Source organism: Engraulis encrasicolus, chromosome 2, assembly GCF_034702125.1.
Source record: "Engraulis encrasicolus isolate BLACKSEA-1 chromosome 2, IST_EnEncr_1.0, whole genome shotgun sequence".
Taxonomy (NCBI): Eukaryota; Metazoa; Chordata; class Actinopteri; order Clupeiformes; family Engraulidae; genus Engraulis; species Engraulis encrasicolus.
Genome location: NC_085858.1, coordinates 1,003,400 through 1,018,828, shown reverse-complemented (window position 1 = coordinate 1,018,828; position 15,429 = coordinate 1,003,400). Strand labels below are relative to the sequence as shown.

At 44.0% G+C, this 15,429-nt stretch overlaps 1 protein-coding gene across 2 annotated transcripts in view; it reads left to right on the top strand.

Moving 5' to 3' along the window:
- The first annotated feature begins 1,165 nt into the window (after positions 1-1,165).
- The window catches only part of traf7 (TNF receptor-associated factor 7), a 30,242-nt gene continuing 15,978 nt past the window's right edge, over positions 1,166-15,429 (top strand). Inside the window, exons 1-9 of one of the 2 annotated variants that reach the window (XM_063219355.1) lie at positions 1,166-1,597; positions 4,890-5,046; positions 6,509-6,566; positions 8,144-8,232; positions 10,305-10,421; positions 11,106-11,198; positions 11,956-11,989; positions 12,787-12,970; positions 14,037-14,171. In XM_063219355.1, the coding sequence (XP_063075425.1) occupies positions 4,927-5,046; positions 6,509-6,566; positions 8,144-8,232; positions 10,305-10,421; positions 11,106-11,198; positions 11,956-11,989; positions 12,787-12,970; positions 14,037-14,171 (830 nt within the window). In that variant the 5' untranslated portion in view covers positions 1,166-1,597; positions 4,890-4,926. Of the gene's footprint in view, positions 1,672-4,889; positions 5,047-6,508; positions 6,567-8,143; positions 8,233-10,304; positions 10,422-11,105; positions 11,199-11,955; positions 11,990-12,786; positions 12,971-14,036; positions 14,172-15,429 lie in introns of both variants that reach the window. The other variant, XM_063219364.1, reaches the window with a different exon arrangement.

Genomic DNA, 15,429 nt, shown 5'->3' with positions numbered 1-15,429 from the left:
ATCAGCTAGTTACCCAGATGAACACACCTCTAGGCCTTATACCTTCTTCTGAAAACCTTTGTGCCTACATATTGTCAGAATCTATTTATTTCAGTATGGTTAATTTATTTGGATAATTGCTGTGTGTGTGTGTGTGTGTGAGTGTGTGTGTGTGTGTGTGTGAGTGTGTGTGTGTGTGTGTGTGTGTGTGTGTGTGTGTGTGTGTGTGTGTGTGTGTGTGTGTGTGTGTGTGTGTGTGTGTGTGTGTGTGCGTGCGTGTGTGTGTCGTATTTGTGTGCGTGTGTTGAATACAACATATAAATACACCGCATATTTGTTCAGTTTATATTGCACATCTGGAGTGTAACACGGGTTCAATTCAAATCATATCTCAGTTAGTAGGCTAGACCAGTTTTTCTCAACTGGTGGGTCGCGGTCCCACTGGGCTAGGCTATAGAAGAATTTGACAATAAAGTAAGCTTGACTTGACGTGACAGTGACTGGACAAACAGCACCCTCTGCTGTTAGAAAACAACTCAGACTCGCTGTAATAAAAAGGGAAGACATCTGGTGCCAGCGTGCCACTGGTGTCTTTTTAGCTATTTCTTATCTATTTACAGTGCATTAGTGCATACAGTCTCTCGCTGTAACCTTTATTGGTGCTGTAGTGGTAGTATAATTTCAATGATAGAAGAGTGAAAGAACATCCGAGATCTGTTCCTAAACATTTACTGAGGTGTTATCTTGAGATGGGTGTTTTTCTGGTCCACTGTCTCAACATAAGACGCCTGGAGTTGTAAGTAACCTGATGAGGACAGCACTAGCTCATTAAAAAGATGGATTTTGCAAGAAACCGATTGACTGGATCTGCGAGTTCGCACATGCATGGCAGCAAATAAATAGGCCTAGGCCTAAGACTCGCTTATTGCGCATCGTCGCCCTATAGCATAGGCTATTTTGTTTAAAACTGGAGCATATTGTATATTAATTGTCAATGCGTGGGATGTAGCCTATATTGTCCATATGTGTGCGCCAATCACGTTGTTGGCAATTTCCTACAATGCCTGCACAATTTGATGCAAGCAAATGTATGAACGCGACGCACCAGATTCTGTATGGAACGGAACGCTCACGACGAGAGAAGGAATGTTCTGCACCCCAAACCTGTTCTAGCCTCAGGTCCAAAAAAACACCACGTCTCTGTCTCCACTCCTCACACTCCTAACACGTTTATTGGATCACACTATCAAACACGTGCCTATGGCAGCCGCTTGGAGGAAGGTGGCTCCTTGGATGCTGGATGCGAGATGCTGGCACATCTGTGAACCATCACATTGGGACAGATGTTGTGATGTTCAGAGATTGCCGTGGACATTCACCAATGGAGGACCGCGAATTGGGCGGAATGTTGTAAAACTAACCAATGATGTCCGCGATGAAAGAACGCACCGAAATGGTCCATGGGAAATTGTAGTCCAGTGACACATCTCGTCAATGCGCTGACTCCACATTCCGAATGGGTCGTACTACAACTCACAGGAGTCTGAGTTTGTTGTTTGAGAAGTGTGGTAGAGAGGAAGATGAGGATTCATCTGCAGATTGTGGTGTAGCATCAATGGTGAGATATTTTCCCCTGTAGAAGCATTCTTGATATTTCGATTTGCCATTCGTCTCTTCCACATTACTGAAACGGTTTGTGTTTCTGCTTGTGTTTTCTTGTTGGATTGCGGATTGGATTAGACACTGGGTTGCATGGACGCTGTAACGAAAGGTTTTAGCGATAGCAAGTCTATGCTAGCTTTCTGCCAATGTTAACTACCGTAAACGCAGGGAAGATATTATAAGTGGAGCATTCTGGTCGATTTCAACTTTGTAGATTGATTGTAACACATATTTTAAAGATGATTATTAATATTGTTCTACCGTACAATGTCACCGTCGGGAATGCATTGAGTAAATGGGGTTCATGACTGGGTTGAGGCTACGCCATCTACTTTTTCTTCATGTTCGTTGCGCCATCCTCATGCCAATATCCGAGTTGAGGGTAGGCCTATTACTGAAATGTTCTTCATTGGTCATCTTCTTTAAATCAAACGACAGTTAGTTCAATCACCATATGCTTTTTCTTTGAAACGAAGTGTTAGCTGATTGCTTGGTCAAAGCATTCCATGTTACTTTTACAAAGCACGTCTAAACTAACCCACACACGCAATGTAGAACTACGTGGAATGAAAAGTTTAGATCGCCACTTGTGATTTTGAGTGTTGGATTGGTGAGCTGCTTTTAGTCTACTTCGATGGATGAAACGAAAATATACGCCACAGTCCCCCTTTCGTTATGTTTTTAAGTACTTATCCAACGGGACGTTTATGGTCCACTGTCCACGCTCTTGCTAGTTCTAGTTGTCAATGTTTTGGCTGGGTGACTTTCCCCCATAGGACTGGACTCGAGTCCTCCGCCCCCGTGTCCAAGTGCCACTGACGGGAATTCAGACAAAAGTAATGACGTAGGGAGAGGATTACGTTTCTTGAAGTCTTATTGGCTGAAGGCAGTGGTTCCCCAGATGACCTGACCTGCATGCCTTTCTGTTCGCATCATTCGCAAGAACTGTGGAGAGCTTTGGAAGTTGCCACAATTGTTTTTTGTTTTTGTTTTGAGTATCCCTAATATTTATTGTATTTTTATTTCCAGAATGCATGCTGCCAGTACACAAATGTTATCTTTTCATGAGTATTTTCTATCAATTTCTAAGTATTGATTATAACTGGGAAAATTACATTTTTCATATTATAGGGCCTACTTAAAAAGGTTGATCTTCTCTGTGTCTGCCATTTTGAATTTCCAGTAATGGACATCGTTAGCTGCAAAACTTAGCCTACTGTCCTGCCAGACCAGTAAACATATTACTTAATAAATATTGATAAAAAGACCAAATTTGCGCATGGGAAATGTAGTTGCAATTGTGAAGTGAAGTGAAAGCCCACCTGGGAAACTCCAACTCCCATTGTCATTGTGACACAGCACTCCACAGCACATAAGTGCACACTGCACACAACTGTTTTGGATGGACACTCAACCTTTTGTAAACGTCTACAAAATGTGGTAGTTCCCCAGGTCAGTCGAATCACTGTTCTAGTTGCCCAGTCCAGTCGGATCACTGTTCTAGTTGCCCAGGCCAGTCGGATCACTGTTCTGATCTGAAGTCAACTTGTTGGTTGTTGTGTATTAATGGCATGGCACTTTTATTGTTTGTTTGGACAGAATAAACACATAGAATTGTAAATGTTTGTACAATCTTGACACATTTGAAGATCAAGTACTGTATGGCTCTTACATGCTGATTCCCACGAAGGGAATGGGCAGTATAAACAAGGCACAGTGTTGAGCTATAGCCTTTTTCACACTACAGCAGGGCTATTCAAATGGCGGCCCTGGGGCCAGATGCGGCCCTTGGATGGCAAAGCTCTGGCCCCCCACAAGCCCCTTGAAATATGGAATCTTTTTTCGGAATTTAGAAATAAAAGTACGGGTTCCGTATCGAGCTGAAACAGGACACGGGACGTAAAAATGCAGGAAATTACATTTAAGAAATTCAAAACTTTATGGGGGAGGACCCCCAGACCCCCCACCTCAATGAAGTGTCCCATATTTTTTTCATTGGCAGTCAGCAACCATAATACATACATACATTTCGGCCCCTTTGCTGGGAGGAATATGAATGGCCTCATTGAAATCTAATTTAATACCCCTGCAGTAGAGGTTCTAGAACTGTTCTGCCATTGTAAATAGTGACGGTACTGGTTTGGTACGCTTTTACACAGCGAAGTTTGCTTTGAAACAATTCCGGTCATTCCAGACATGCGCATAGCTAGGCGATGACACAAGACGCAACAATGCTGACACAACCCTTGCATTCTCTGTCCAATCAAAACGTTTTCTGAGCACCAGATCACATTGATTAGAATAAAGTGAAGATGCTTCATGTTAGCACGAAGGAGAATACTTTTAATCCAGAACTATTTAATTCCAATTTCTTTATTTGAAAAACATGATGTAAATGTGGCAGTTCTAGTTAATTATTGGCATCAGGGAAAAGTAATCATTTGAAAATTTAAAATGAGTATTTTGATGCAGTATTACCGTGAACATTCTGTCATCAGACATGTAAGAAGGTTTTGGTCGTTTTGTCTTTCAGTAATAAATGGTTAGATAATTTTTTGTTTAATGCACACGTTTTTCTATTCATGATCTCTGATAGAAGGCCCCTTCTTGTAATACATAAATACTACAGAAATTAGAGGCAGTCATGGGTAAGCGGTTAAGGCGTCAGATTTGTAGCCCAAAGGTTGCCGGTTTGACTCCCAAACCGCCAGGCTGGGGGTCGGCGGAGGGGGTTAATTAACCAGTGGAAGTAATTAACCAGTGCTCTCCCCCATCCTCCTCCATGACTGAGGTACCCTGAGCATGGTACCGTCCCGCCAGCCGCCGCACTGCTCCCTTAGGGCGCCATTAGGGGCTGCCTCTTTACGCGGGTGAGGCATAAATTGTGTGCAGTGTGCAGTGAACACTTGTGTGCTCTGAAGTGCTGTGTCACAATGGCAATGGGAGTTGGAGTTTCTCAGTTGGGCTTTCTGCTTTCGAAATGTTATGTGGAAGTAATGCCAACTTCCTATGAGAGAAAATTGCATTTGGATGGCGACTGCCATGTTATTTATATACCAAGTATGTAGCTGGTCAGGTTATCCTGCTGTGAAAGGGGCCTTCTTCTGTCACAGCAGATGCCCCTGTTGGGGCCCTCTTAAGCTATGTGGGGGGATCCAGAGCCGCATGTGTCTCTGTGTGGGACGGGTATGTATTTGTTCATGTCTGTCCTCACGTTGGGCCATCTATTTGGCTGCTTGAATCCCCAGGCTGCCCGAGTTCACTCCCCAGGACCTGTGCTGGATTATGAGCTGCAGTAAGAACACTCGCTACAATCGTTTGTCAGGAGGCGCCGCGGTCGCGACTGCCGCCACCACCGGCGTCATCCCCATCACCAGTGTTTCCTCAGCAGACGACATCAACGGGGTAAGGCCAAGAGTCTTTAAATTCACTGTGTGTGTGTGTGTGTGTGAGCGAGAGAAGTTATTGTCAATGTCTTAGCTATACATTTAGTTAAACCGCACAGGAGACTGGTCAAATGGAATTTCAATCTTCTGTGCTAACCCCGTTACTTAGATTTTTAACAATAACGTACCCTTTGACTTGACTTAAACAAGAGGAGAGGTTGAGTCGGAAACATTCACTTGCTCACTGCATAGTGCTATATGGGGGAGCAGAACGAAAGTGCGCACATAAGGAACAACGCAAAACTTTTACATGTTCACAAGGTAGAGCTCTAAGGCAACAAAACACCTGCCATGTAGAACAGTATCCACCCTATCACCATACTCACCAACCCTGCCCATTTCAACAATTTGCGGGCTACGACAGCATTTCTGTTCTGCTACTTTTGCATAATTTTGGCAAACAGCTTTTAGTAGAGTAAGATAAATCAAACCCCTCCTACCCAGTGCAAAAGAGTGTGCTCAAGTTCAGTCTCCTAAGGGGGCGTTCTCCCATCCTCCTTCTCTTTCTGTGGCATTTGTTGGCTGCTTGTATACGATGTGCGCTACCGCCATCCACATTGCTAAGGGAACTGCTCCCTTTATTCTCTCTATTCTAAAGTCTCCTAAAAGTCTCCTAACCACAGGTCTCCTAAAGGTGCGTTCACCTGATGTCACATGAGTCCTGGAAAAGTACAGGCTTTATCTTAATCTGCTAGGAAATGTCTTCTACCCAAACATTAATGGTGCCGCCCTTGTAACCGTGGATAATAAGGGTGGGCGGACATGACGGTTTCCTGCTGAAAGGTCACTAGACCTTAGACAGAATGCAAATCAGGCACATTTCCTTGGTAACACATTATATTTGTTACAATCAATTTGCAAAAAATCAGTCATTTGAATTTTGGAAAAAAAATAAAAATAAAGAGAAAATGCCTTGTATGCTTGTACTGAAATAGGGTTTGTGCCCTGGCCTGTAAAGTTAGGTTAAGTTTTAATTCTATTGACTGTAGAAATGGGAATGTCTTGAATGAAATCAGGGGGATAAGATGATGCAGGGGTTTCCAACCAACATTTCTAACTTGGGGCCCACTGAAAATGTGTACAAATGTCCGGGGGCCCACCAAATGTTCAGGTCCCAAATTATTTCTAAAACTAGAATACCTAGAACGGGAATACCTAGAATACCTTCTGGGCCCAACAGTGGGCCCAGGCCCACAGTTTGAGAATTACTGCTCGACTAATGCAATTGCTTCTTGCTTGTTGCTTATACTGGCAGTGAAATAGCTACAGTACTCACCCATGCAACATGAAAGTGTTCAGCTCGCCGAAATGCGTCATGCGGATATTGCTACAGGCCAAACGTGTTTTCTTGATGACTTGGCTATCTTGTTTATGGGCCATACTCCACAAAAACATCACGCTTTCTTTTTTATGTCCAACAGAATAGAATGGAAGCGACTTTTGGACCTACGTTTTCGGCAGTTGCTCCAGTTTCAAAAGGTGAGGCATTCCTCTTGTGCTTTTCTATAAAATTAGTAATGCTGTTGCACCTTTTAAAAGTTAAGTACAAATTAATCTGCTGGGTTTAATCCTATGTAGCATTGGGTACAACAAAGACACAGATCAGATGTTTCATACCAGCAGCACAATGTTTTGCTATTTCAACAAGGGCACAAAGATATTTTATCGTCGTGTGCAGGGTAGAGTAAAACATGGACGTGGAATACTAAATCCAATTGTGTGTCTCTGTCTGATCATAGCCGAACTTAAATATATCAGGTTGATTTTGCTGCCCTGCGCGGAGGGTCGTCACCTACAGTCAGCACTGGGTACTTATACAATGTTAACAATTGTAAATGTGTCAGTGAAAGAAACCCCCTGCTGAGTGGTCAGGGATGCAGATGTTCACACTGAACTTGGCAACCCCACCTCCAACACCGACCGCAGGGCACCAGTGAGTCAGCGAGCAAGGGAGCGAGCGAGGGAGCGAGCGAGGGAGGAGGGAAGGAGGTAGGCTCTGAGACACCTGGGAGGTCACAAAAAGAATCAGACAAGCACCTTATGGAGTTGAACCTGAGCGAGTGCCTTGTTACTGCAGCTGCTGGGAAGGGTGGGGAAGGTCAACAGGAGACAAGCAACAGCTGGCAGCAGTTAAGCCCCAGTGGGCTGCCTGCCACCCCGACTGCCCTCGTCCAGGCCTATGGCCAGACCTAGGCCTAGCCCATGTTGCTTACTCTGTATTCCTGACATGCTATGCCTTCCCATCTTACACTGTATTGTGTAAGTCTCTTTGTATAAAATGCTCGGCTAAGTGTAATGTGATGTAGCTAGGGCTGTAACGATACACCCTCATCTCACGATTCGTTTTTGTATTACGATGCTTAACCTGTGGTTCGATGCACCCCACCATTTTGTTAAAAAAAGTCAAAGTAGAATGAAAAGGATGATTTGAAGCTTGGAAGCACCATCACATCATGTGGTTGTTTTCTGGACAGAAGGATGACAGAACATTGAAAGGGCATCACGATACTGCCCTCTTGCATCACGGTACAGTGTCATGAGTCTGCATATCACAATTTCTCGATTCGATACAAAATTGTTACAGCTCTAGATGTAGCCAATGAATGTGACTAGGGCCCAGCCGCAGCAGGCGTGGTGCCAGAGAGGAGGAGGTCATGGTGGGGTCGGCTGCATCCTGTGGAAGAGCCCCGCTTTGGCAGCGGCTGCCAGCTGCTGCACCTGATTTGGGGAAGATGCGTGTTGTTGAGGATGTGTGTTCGCAGACCCGAGGGTTAAACTCTACGCTTTATAAGCTTACGCCACCTTCCTAATGTTATTATTACCTTCCCTTCCCCTCACCATCTCTTCTTCTCCTCTCCAGTGCTTTTAAACAATAAAGCTGAGAGTGCTAAAATTGTGTGTGTGTGTGTGTGTGTGTGTGTGTGTGTGTGTGTGTGTGTGTGCGCGCGCGCGTGTGTGTGCGTGTTCGTGTGTGTGTGCGTGTTCGTGTGCATGTGCGTGTGCGTGTCTGTGTGCGTGTGTGTGTGTGCGCGCGCGGTGTGTATGTTTTCCTGTAGGGGAGACCTCCAACAGCTTCAAGCAGCACCGCAGGACCCCTTCATCCTCCAGCACTCTGACCTACTCTCCCCGTGACGATGATGACATGGTAACCAATGGCTAATGCCTCCTTATCGCTTTCCCCATCACATCACATAATGGGTTCACATAATACGGCTGCCCACTTAATGTACCTATTATCACTGATGCATAGAGAATGTGCACCAGCTTGTTCAATGTTCTTAATATCACTATCTTTTTTAATGTGTAAATTATGGCGAACTTGTCACAGTGTGCAGCAGTCATGGGTTTGTTGCTCTGCTGGCTCGTGGAAGTGGATTTTGGCCTTGAAATAGGGTCAGACATCATCTTCACACAGGCGGAGGTCATCCAAAACTGTCAGGTCATACCATTTCAGCCCCAGAATGAATTGCCATAAGCCAGTCAGACATAAGCCTCCTATCTCCCTGGTGTACCAGAGCGTTTTAGAAGCACTGTGCTGCGCTGCTCTGCTCTGTCTGATTGGTGCGCCTATACTACGTTCTTCTTGGCCCTGTTCCACCGCTGCTGTTTGTGATGTGTCAGCAGAACCGTGTTTGTCTGACTGGCACACTGATCAGTACTGAGCACTGGCTGGATGCAACATGCCAACCCAATGCCATGCCAGCCAGGCATTTCAAAGTATTATGCTGTTGTTTGGCTGTCTACTCTGCCCTACAAAAGCAAAAAGGCAGTGACTATGCATGGCTTTGAACTGAGTACAGTGACTTTACAATGATCCTGTTGCCCCACCTAAGTAGTTTTAGGTAGATTACTGACAGGTGGCGGTTTTGTTACTTTATATGACAATTTAGTTTCTAAATCAGTAATTTTGTTTAGCTTCATATTTTAATATATATGTAAAGTCATCATTTCAACAATGTAGTTACTGCCTTTTTGATTTTGTTTGAGGGCACAATATTGGAATCTAATGTAAGGGTGGGGAACCTATGTCTCGAGGGCTGTGCACAGCCCTTGGGGCTGTTTTATCTGGCCCCCGATATAATTTAAATTTTATGAAGCTTGACATGAAAAATGTATTTACATATTTTGTAAAGGATTTCCCTGAACAATTAAGTTATATTCAGGGGACCTACAGACGGTGGGGTCTGATTTAAAAGTGGCTGCCTTTATTATAGACCTAAAGTGCAGGGGGAAATCATGGTTTGTGTTCATAGTACGGCCCTTGGAAGACTTTTACGGCCCGGGAAATTTGAAGTGGCTCCTCCAATGAAAGAGGTTCCCCAGCCCTGGGCTAATATGTGGTACAATTCAGCACAGCTCAGCATTTTTGTGATGTTATTTTTATAGATTGTGTAATATCATATATAATACATTCATTACAATTAGCTGACACTTTTATCCAAAGCGACTTACCGTTATTTACAGGGTATTGGTTAAAGTCCGTCCCCTTATCAGTGTGGGGTTTGATGCCTTGCTCAAGAAACACCTCAGCCATGGACTGCGGTGGGGATTGAACCTGCAACTGTGTGATCTGCAGTCCCAACTCCCTAACCATTACACCACGGCTGCCTCGTGGTAACGGTCATTATTGGAATTTATAGGCCTACGTATTCCCAAAATCAGGAGTTTATTGGCCAAGTTCTCAGAGTTTGAATCTATACATTCAACGTATTGAGATGTATCATTCAAATAAATGCACACAAATATAGCATACATATTACAACGTAATGGACTGTATATAAATACTAGTCCAATATAATAGACAGCGCGTTGTAAAGGCCAAGTTATGGGCCATGTCGTTGTGTAAGTTCCATGCTGTGCTTCATGTGTGGGTGACAGCAGGCTCCGGGCTCCATTGTTCTCATGTCACACTGCACAGTGGGGCCTGTCCCTGCTCCCAGTGCCACTGTGCTCAGCCCTGTTCTCCCCTTCTCATCCTCTTCCCATTTTCTCTCTTCCTTTACACCTCTCTGTCTCTCTATCTGCACCTTTTCTGTCTCTCTCTATCTCTCTCTTTTCCGTCTCATCCATTGGTTTCTTTATGTTTTTCACCCAATATTTTTCCTCTTCTATCCTTCACACCTTCCCCTTCTCCTCTCTGTCTCTCTCTCTCTCGCTCGCTCTCTCTCTCTCTCTCTCTCTCTCTCTCTCTCTCGCTCGCTCTCTCTCTCTCTCTAGCCCCCCATCAGCACCCCTCGCCGCTCGGACTCGGCCATCTCTGTGCGTTCGCTGCACTCCGAGTCCAACATGTCTCTGCGCTCCACGTTCTCTCTGCACGAGGAAGAGGAGGACGCGGTGAGTCCTTCACCCTGGCCTTGTAAATGGCAGGGCTGAAACAGCACTCTCTTTCATTTTGGTCTTGTGTTTTCTCCTTCTCTCTCTCACACAATACACACACTTGAAAACTTTAGTCAATCACACAGGCTTCTGTCTCTTTCATTCTCTCTCTATCTCTACCTTGCTCTCCTGTTCTCTCTTTCACTCTTTCACACTTTCTTCTGCTTTTCATTAAATTTTCCTTTACTGTATGCTTGTTTTTTTCTGATTTTTTTTCCTTTATGAGTTTTTGTTAAGCTTTATAAAATCAGATGTTATTATTGTTTTTATTATTAAAGGTGCACTGTGTAGGATTGTGACCAGAGAAGGTATTGCAACTACGTTGCTCATTGAAACTGCACTGCCTATTGCCAATTTGATCTTTTCGTAAATATTTACAAAGTAATAAAGTAATATTTACTCGTATTACCAAAGTACAGTGAATTTCGCAGCAAAAATGTATTTATGGAATTTCAAAAGGGCTGACATGGAGAAGATCCACCTCATTTATGAAAAGTGCAATTCTCTCTGTCATAATGAATACGTGATGGTGGCTTTCGTGAAAACGATTACATTTGTGAATGGGCAGCATGAATTCTTGAAAGAAACTGCTGAAAATAGTACAAAGTGCACCTTTAACCAACACTTCTCTGCCCCCTGCAGGAGCCCCAGGTGTTTGCGGAGCAGCCCTCGGTGAAGCTGTGCTGCCAGCTCTGCTGTAGTGTCTTCAAGGACCCCGTCATCACCACCTGTGGGGTCAGTCGGCACTTAACAAATAGGGGTGTAAATAATAGGGCTATAACGATACACTCAACCCACGATTCGTTTCGTATCACGCTTTTTTGGTTCGATACGCCCCACTATTTCTGATATGTATCTCATTTGAAGCTCCATCACTTCAAATCATTTGGTCGTTTTCTGGACTGAAGGGTTACAAAACTTTGAACGAAGTTAAATCTTAAATCTTAAATCACGATGCAGTACTGTGACTCTGAGTATCGCCATTTCTCATATCGATCCAATATCGTTACCATTCTCTCTTTTTACTGATCCCCACCTCTGGCTTTCATTGACTCTCTCTCTCTCTCTCTCTCTCTCTCTCTCTCTCTCTCTCTCTCTCTCTCTCTCTCTCTCTCTCTCTCTCTCTCTCTCTCTCTGCCCCCCCCTCACTCTGGTGTTAGTGTGGGGCTGAGGTTGGGGATGATGAGGAGGTGGGTGGTTGTCATGTGCTTGTGCCCGCCCAGCGCCCTGTATTGATTTCCCGCCTGTGTGTGTCTAGGGAAACTCTCCTCATTGACCCAGTTATACCAGAGCTGCTAACTGCCTCTGGGGGGGAAAACTAGCTGCCCAATAGGAGTGTTCGCTTCAACTGGTCACTTTGGCATTTAATTAACATTCACATGTCTTTTTGTCTCCCACCTCTCCCTCTGTCACCCTTTCTGTGTCCTGTGTTATCTCTCTGTTGTTCCATTGTCTGACACCCCCCCCCCCCCCTCCCCTTTTCCCCCCACAGCACACCTTTTGCAGGCGATGTGCCTTGACTTCAGGTACGAAAAAGTCTTTAATTGTAAGAATTAATGTGTGTGTCTATTTTGTTTGAATGCATATTTGGTATAAAATACTAACATCATGACATATTTATATGTCAATGTACTGTATATATTCATAACCCTCTTCTAACAATTTTTATATGTGTTAAAATGTAGTGTATAATTCTTCTTAGATTATGTCCAGAATTTATGCTCCCCATTCACAAATGTTTTCATGTTTTTCATGTTCTGTATTTACCACCACCGTTAATTTCGAAGTATCCAATTATGACTGGGAAATTCACACTTTTCATGCATGAATACTGCAGGTGAATCTCTTCCACAATTTTGAGTCACCAGCCATTGGCATCTTTGGCACCAAAACATTCTGTACTTTGGTTAAATACGAGTCCATCACTCAGTAAAATATCAACTTTGTGAATGGACAGCATACATTTTGAAAATAAACGACAAAAAATGACTGTACATACTTTGCCACTTTAAAAACTCCAGTGATTCAGCGTCTCGGTTGCACTTTACACCCAAGAGGATGTACAATATGTACACATTTCCTCTCTGCGGAGGGTTAACACTTGCAACGCAACCTCAACTTCCACCTCTGTCTTCGCCTGCTACAGTGCAGTCCTCGTAGACCTGTGAATGTGTGAATGTATAATCTCTCTCTCTCTCTCTCTCTCTCTCTCTCTCTCTCTCTCTCTCTCTCTCTCTCTCTCTCTCTCTCTCTCTCTCTCTCTCTCTCTCTCTCTCTCTCTCGTCTCTGTTCTTTCGCTTCCATTTATCTCACACCCCTCCAGAGAAGTGTCCGGTTGACAACTCCAAGCTAACGGTGGTTGTGAACAACATTGCTGTGGCGGAGCAGATCGGCGAGCTCTTTGTGCACTGCAAGTACGGCTGTGGGCCTGCAGCCTCCGGGAAGGCTGGTGCCTTTGAGGTGGACCCCCTAGGATGCCCATTCACCATCAAACTCAGCACCCGGAAGTGAGTCTGCAGGATCTGTATCGACTCTGTCCTGTGTGTGTGTGTGTGTGTGTGTATGTGTGTGTGTGTGTGTGTGTGTGTGTGTGTGTGTGTGTGTGTGTGTGTGTGTGTGTGTGTGTGTGTGTGTGTGTGTGTGTGTGTGTGTGTGTGTGTGTGTGTGTGTGTGTGTGTGTGTGTGTGTGTGTGTGTGTGCTTGTGTGTGTGCGTGCGTGTGTGTGTAGTGTTTCCGTCCCAGTTGATGCACGTTTGTGTATGAATCTGGGTGGCTCGCTGCAAGTGTATTCAGTAGTCAGTGTGTGCGTTCATGTCTGCAGTTACTGTATATGAGTTTGTGCATTGCTGCATGTGCATCAGTTGGTACAGTATGTGTGTCTGCGTGTGTGTGCGTGCATGTGTGTGTGCGTGCATTTGTGATTGTCAGCAGCAGCTGTGCTCAGCCATTCCTGGATAGATGAAGGAAGTTAATAGCAGGGTTTCATGTGAGGTCACAGGGCCTACCATCTACCGTCCTCGTCGTCACATGACTGAAACCCTGCTATCCTCCTACCCTTCATAAGTTCAGCTACAGTTTTTGGACAATTAATCTGAAACACCAATCATTTTAGTTTGGGAGGTTTCATTGCTTAAGTGGGTCATTTCACGTGAAATCAGACACTTTGGGACCCGACCGACACGGATTTCAATCATACTTGCTGTGGCTGTTTAGTAGCAAGGTAGCACCCCAGAACTGCATTTCTGTGAATCTGACACCAATATTAAGGGAGAAACAGACTGGCGAAGGTTTACATATGAGGGTAGGACACTATGCATTAAATCCTATTAAATCCTAATTTTTTTCAACCTCCGAAGCACATACAAACATGAAATAAATTGCATTTCAAAGCTAGGACCCTCATTTTGCATTAGAATGTGTTCAATCAACTCTAACGTACCCGTATTTTTAATAAAATCCCTCAAATCTCAAGAACCGTAGCATATATGCAGCGTATATGTGTATTCAGGCTAAAATGGGTTAATCTTTTTTATTTCTGTCTCCCCATGTCCACCCACCCCCACCCGATGGCAGAGAGCATGAGGTGAGCTGCGACTACCGGCCGGTGCGCTGCCCCAACAACCCCAGCTGCCCTCCGCTGCTCACCATGAACCTGGAGGCCCACCTGAAGGAGTGCGAGCACATCAAGTGTCCCCACTCCAAATACGGGTGAGCAAAGGAACCCCAGCTCTAACATGTTCACCTTACTTAAGTCCTGCAGACAACTTCAGAACCACTCAGGCCAGTACAAAAAGAATGACGAAAAGTTCCCCCAGGCGTGTGACTGCTGAACAGAGACTTTTTTAGATTTTTTTTTACTTATTTCTTATTTTTTAATTCTTAAGATGCAGAGCTGATGACTCCATCATCATTTTGCTACAATACCATGTATGTGACAAGTAAAATCACTTGAACTTGAACTTGAAATCAGGCCAAGCCCACCACATTGTGCAATGCATCGCATCGTTTCGCTTCGTCTTCTCTGACTTTTGTCGTCACTTTGTTGCTTCTTCATGGGCCGGCCTGCGGTTTCTTGTCTGAAGCAGCTGTTTGGTTTGTGTGAGTTTAGAGTATAGAACCCAGATAGATCGAAGCCCGACAGGCTTGGTCGGATTCTGACAAATATTTGACATATAACTGTTTGTGCAGACCCTGGTTGGGCTCGGAACATACTAGTGCAAACAGACATTGTGACAATGATAAATATGTTTCACTTCATCCAAGTTTTGTGATAAAATAGTTTGTGATAAAAAGCCCCGACATTTTGAGCAGCAAAGGTGCACCTGCGAGTGAATTAGTCCCTTGCACTGAAAGGCTATGTGCAGATAACCGTGAGCCAAATAATTGTTTTGAAATATAAACGGCAGCGCAACAAAATATTTAGAAAAGTATTCTGTGGCTCTTTCAAATCAGTCAGATCGTTGCCACACAAAATAAGGCTCAGCCTGTCGCATCCCCTTGAGTGGGTGTCACACTAGGCCTATGCGTCGAGTAGTGTACTCCTCTTCAACTTTTTTTTTTTCTCCAGCAACGACCACTTAATGACAAAACACAATCATTTTTACAGGAGCTTTCGACTGTTGTGCTTAGGTAGATGTAGACTCATTATTTTCTAAATGACTTGGGCAGGATGAGCATTTCTGTCTATTTCCAGGTTGATATAGGCCTAAATAAAAATTTGTCTTCATGATGATTTCACGATCTAATTTCCTATAGTTCTAGGCCTATTCATTTTCATTTCTGACTTAAGGCACTACACCAGGCAAGTGAATAATATAAATACAATAGTGGATAATATAATTAATGAAGTATGTAGTATAAAAGCAGCTTATAACCTGTAGCAAAACATAGCCTATAGTATTTTTATATATTGTTTACATATTAATAATATAGTCTATGACATTTTTAATACATAGCCTATAATATG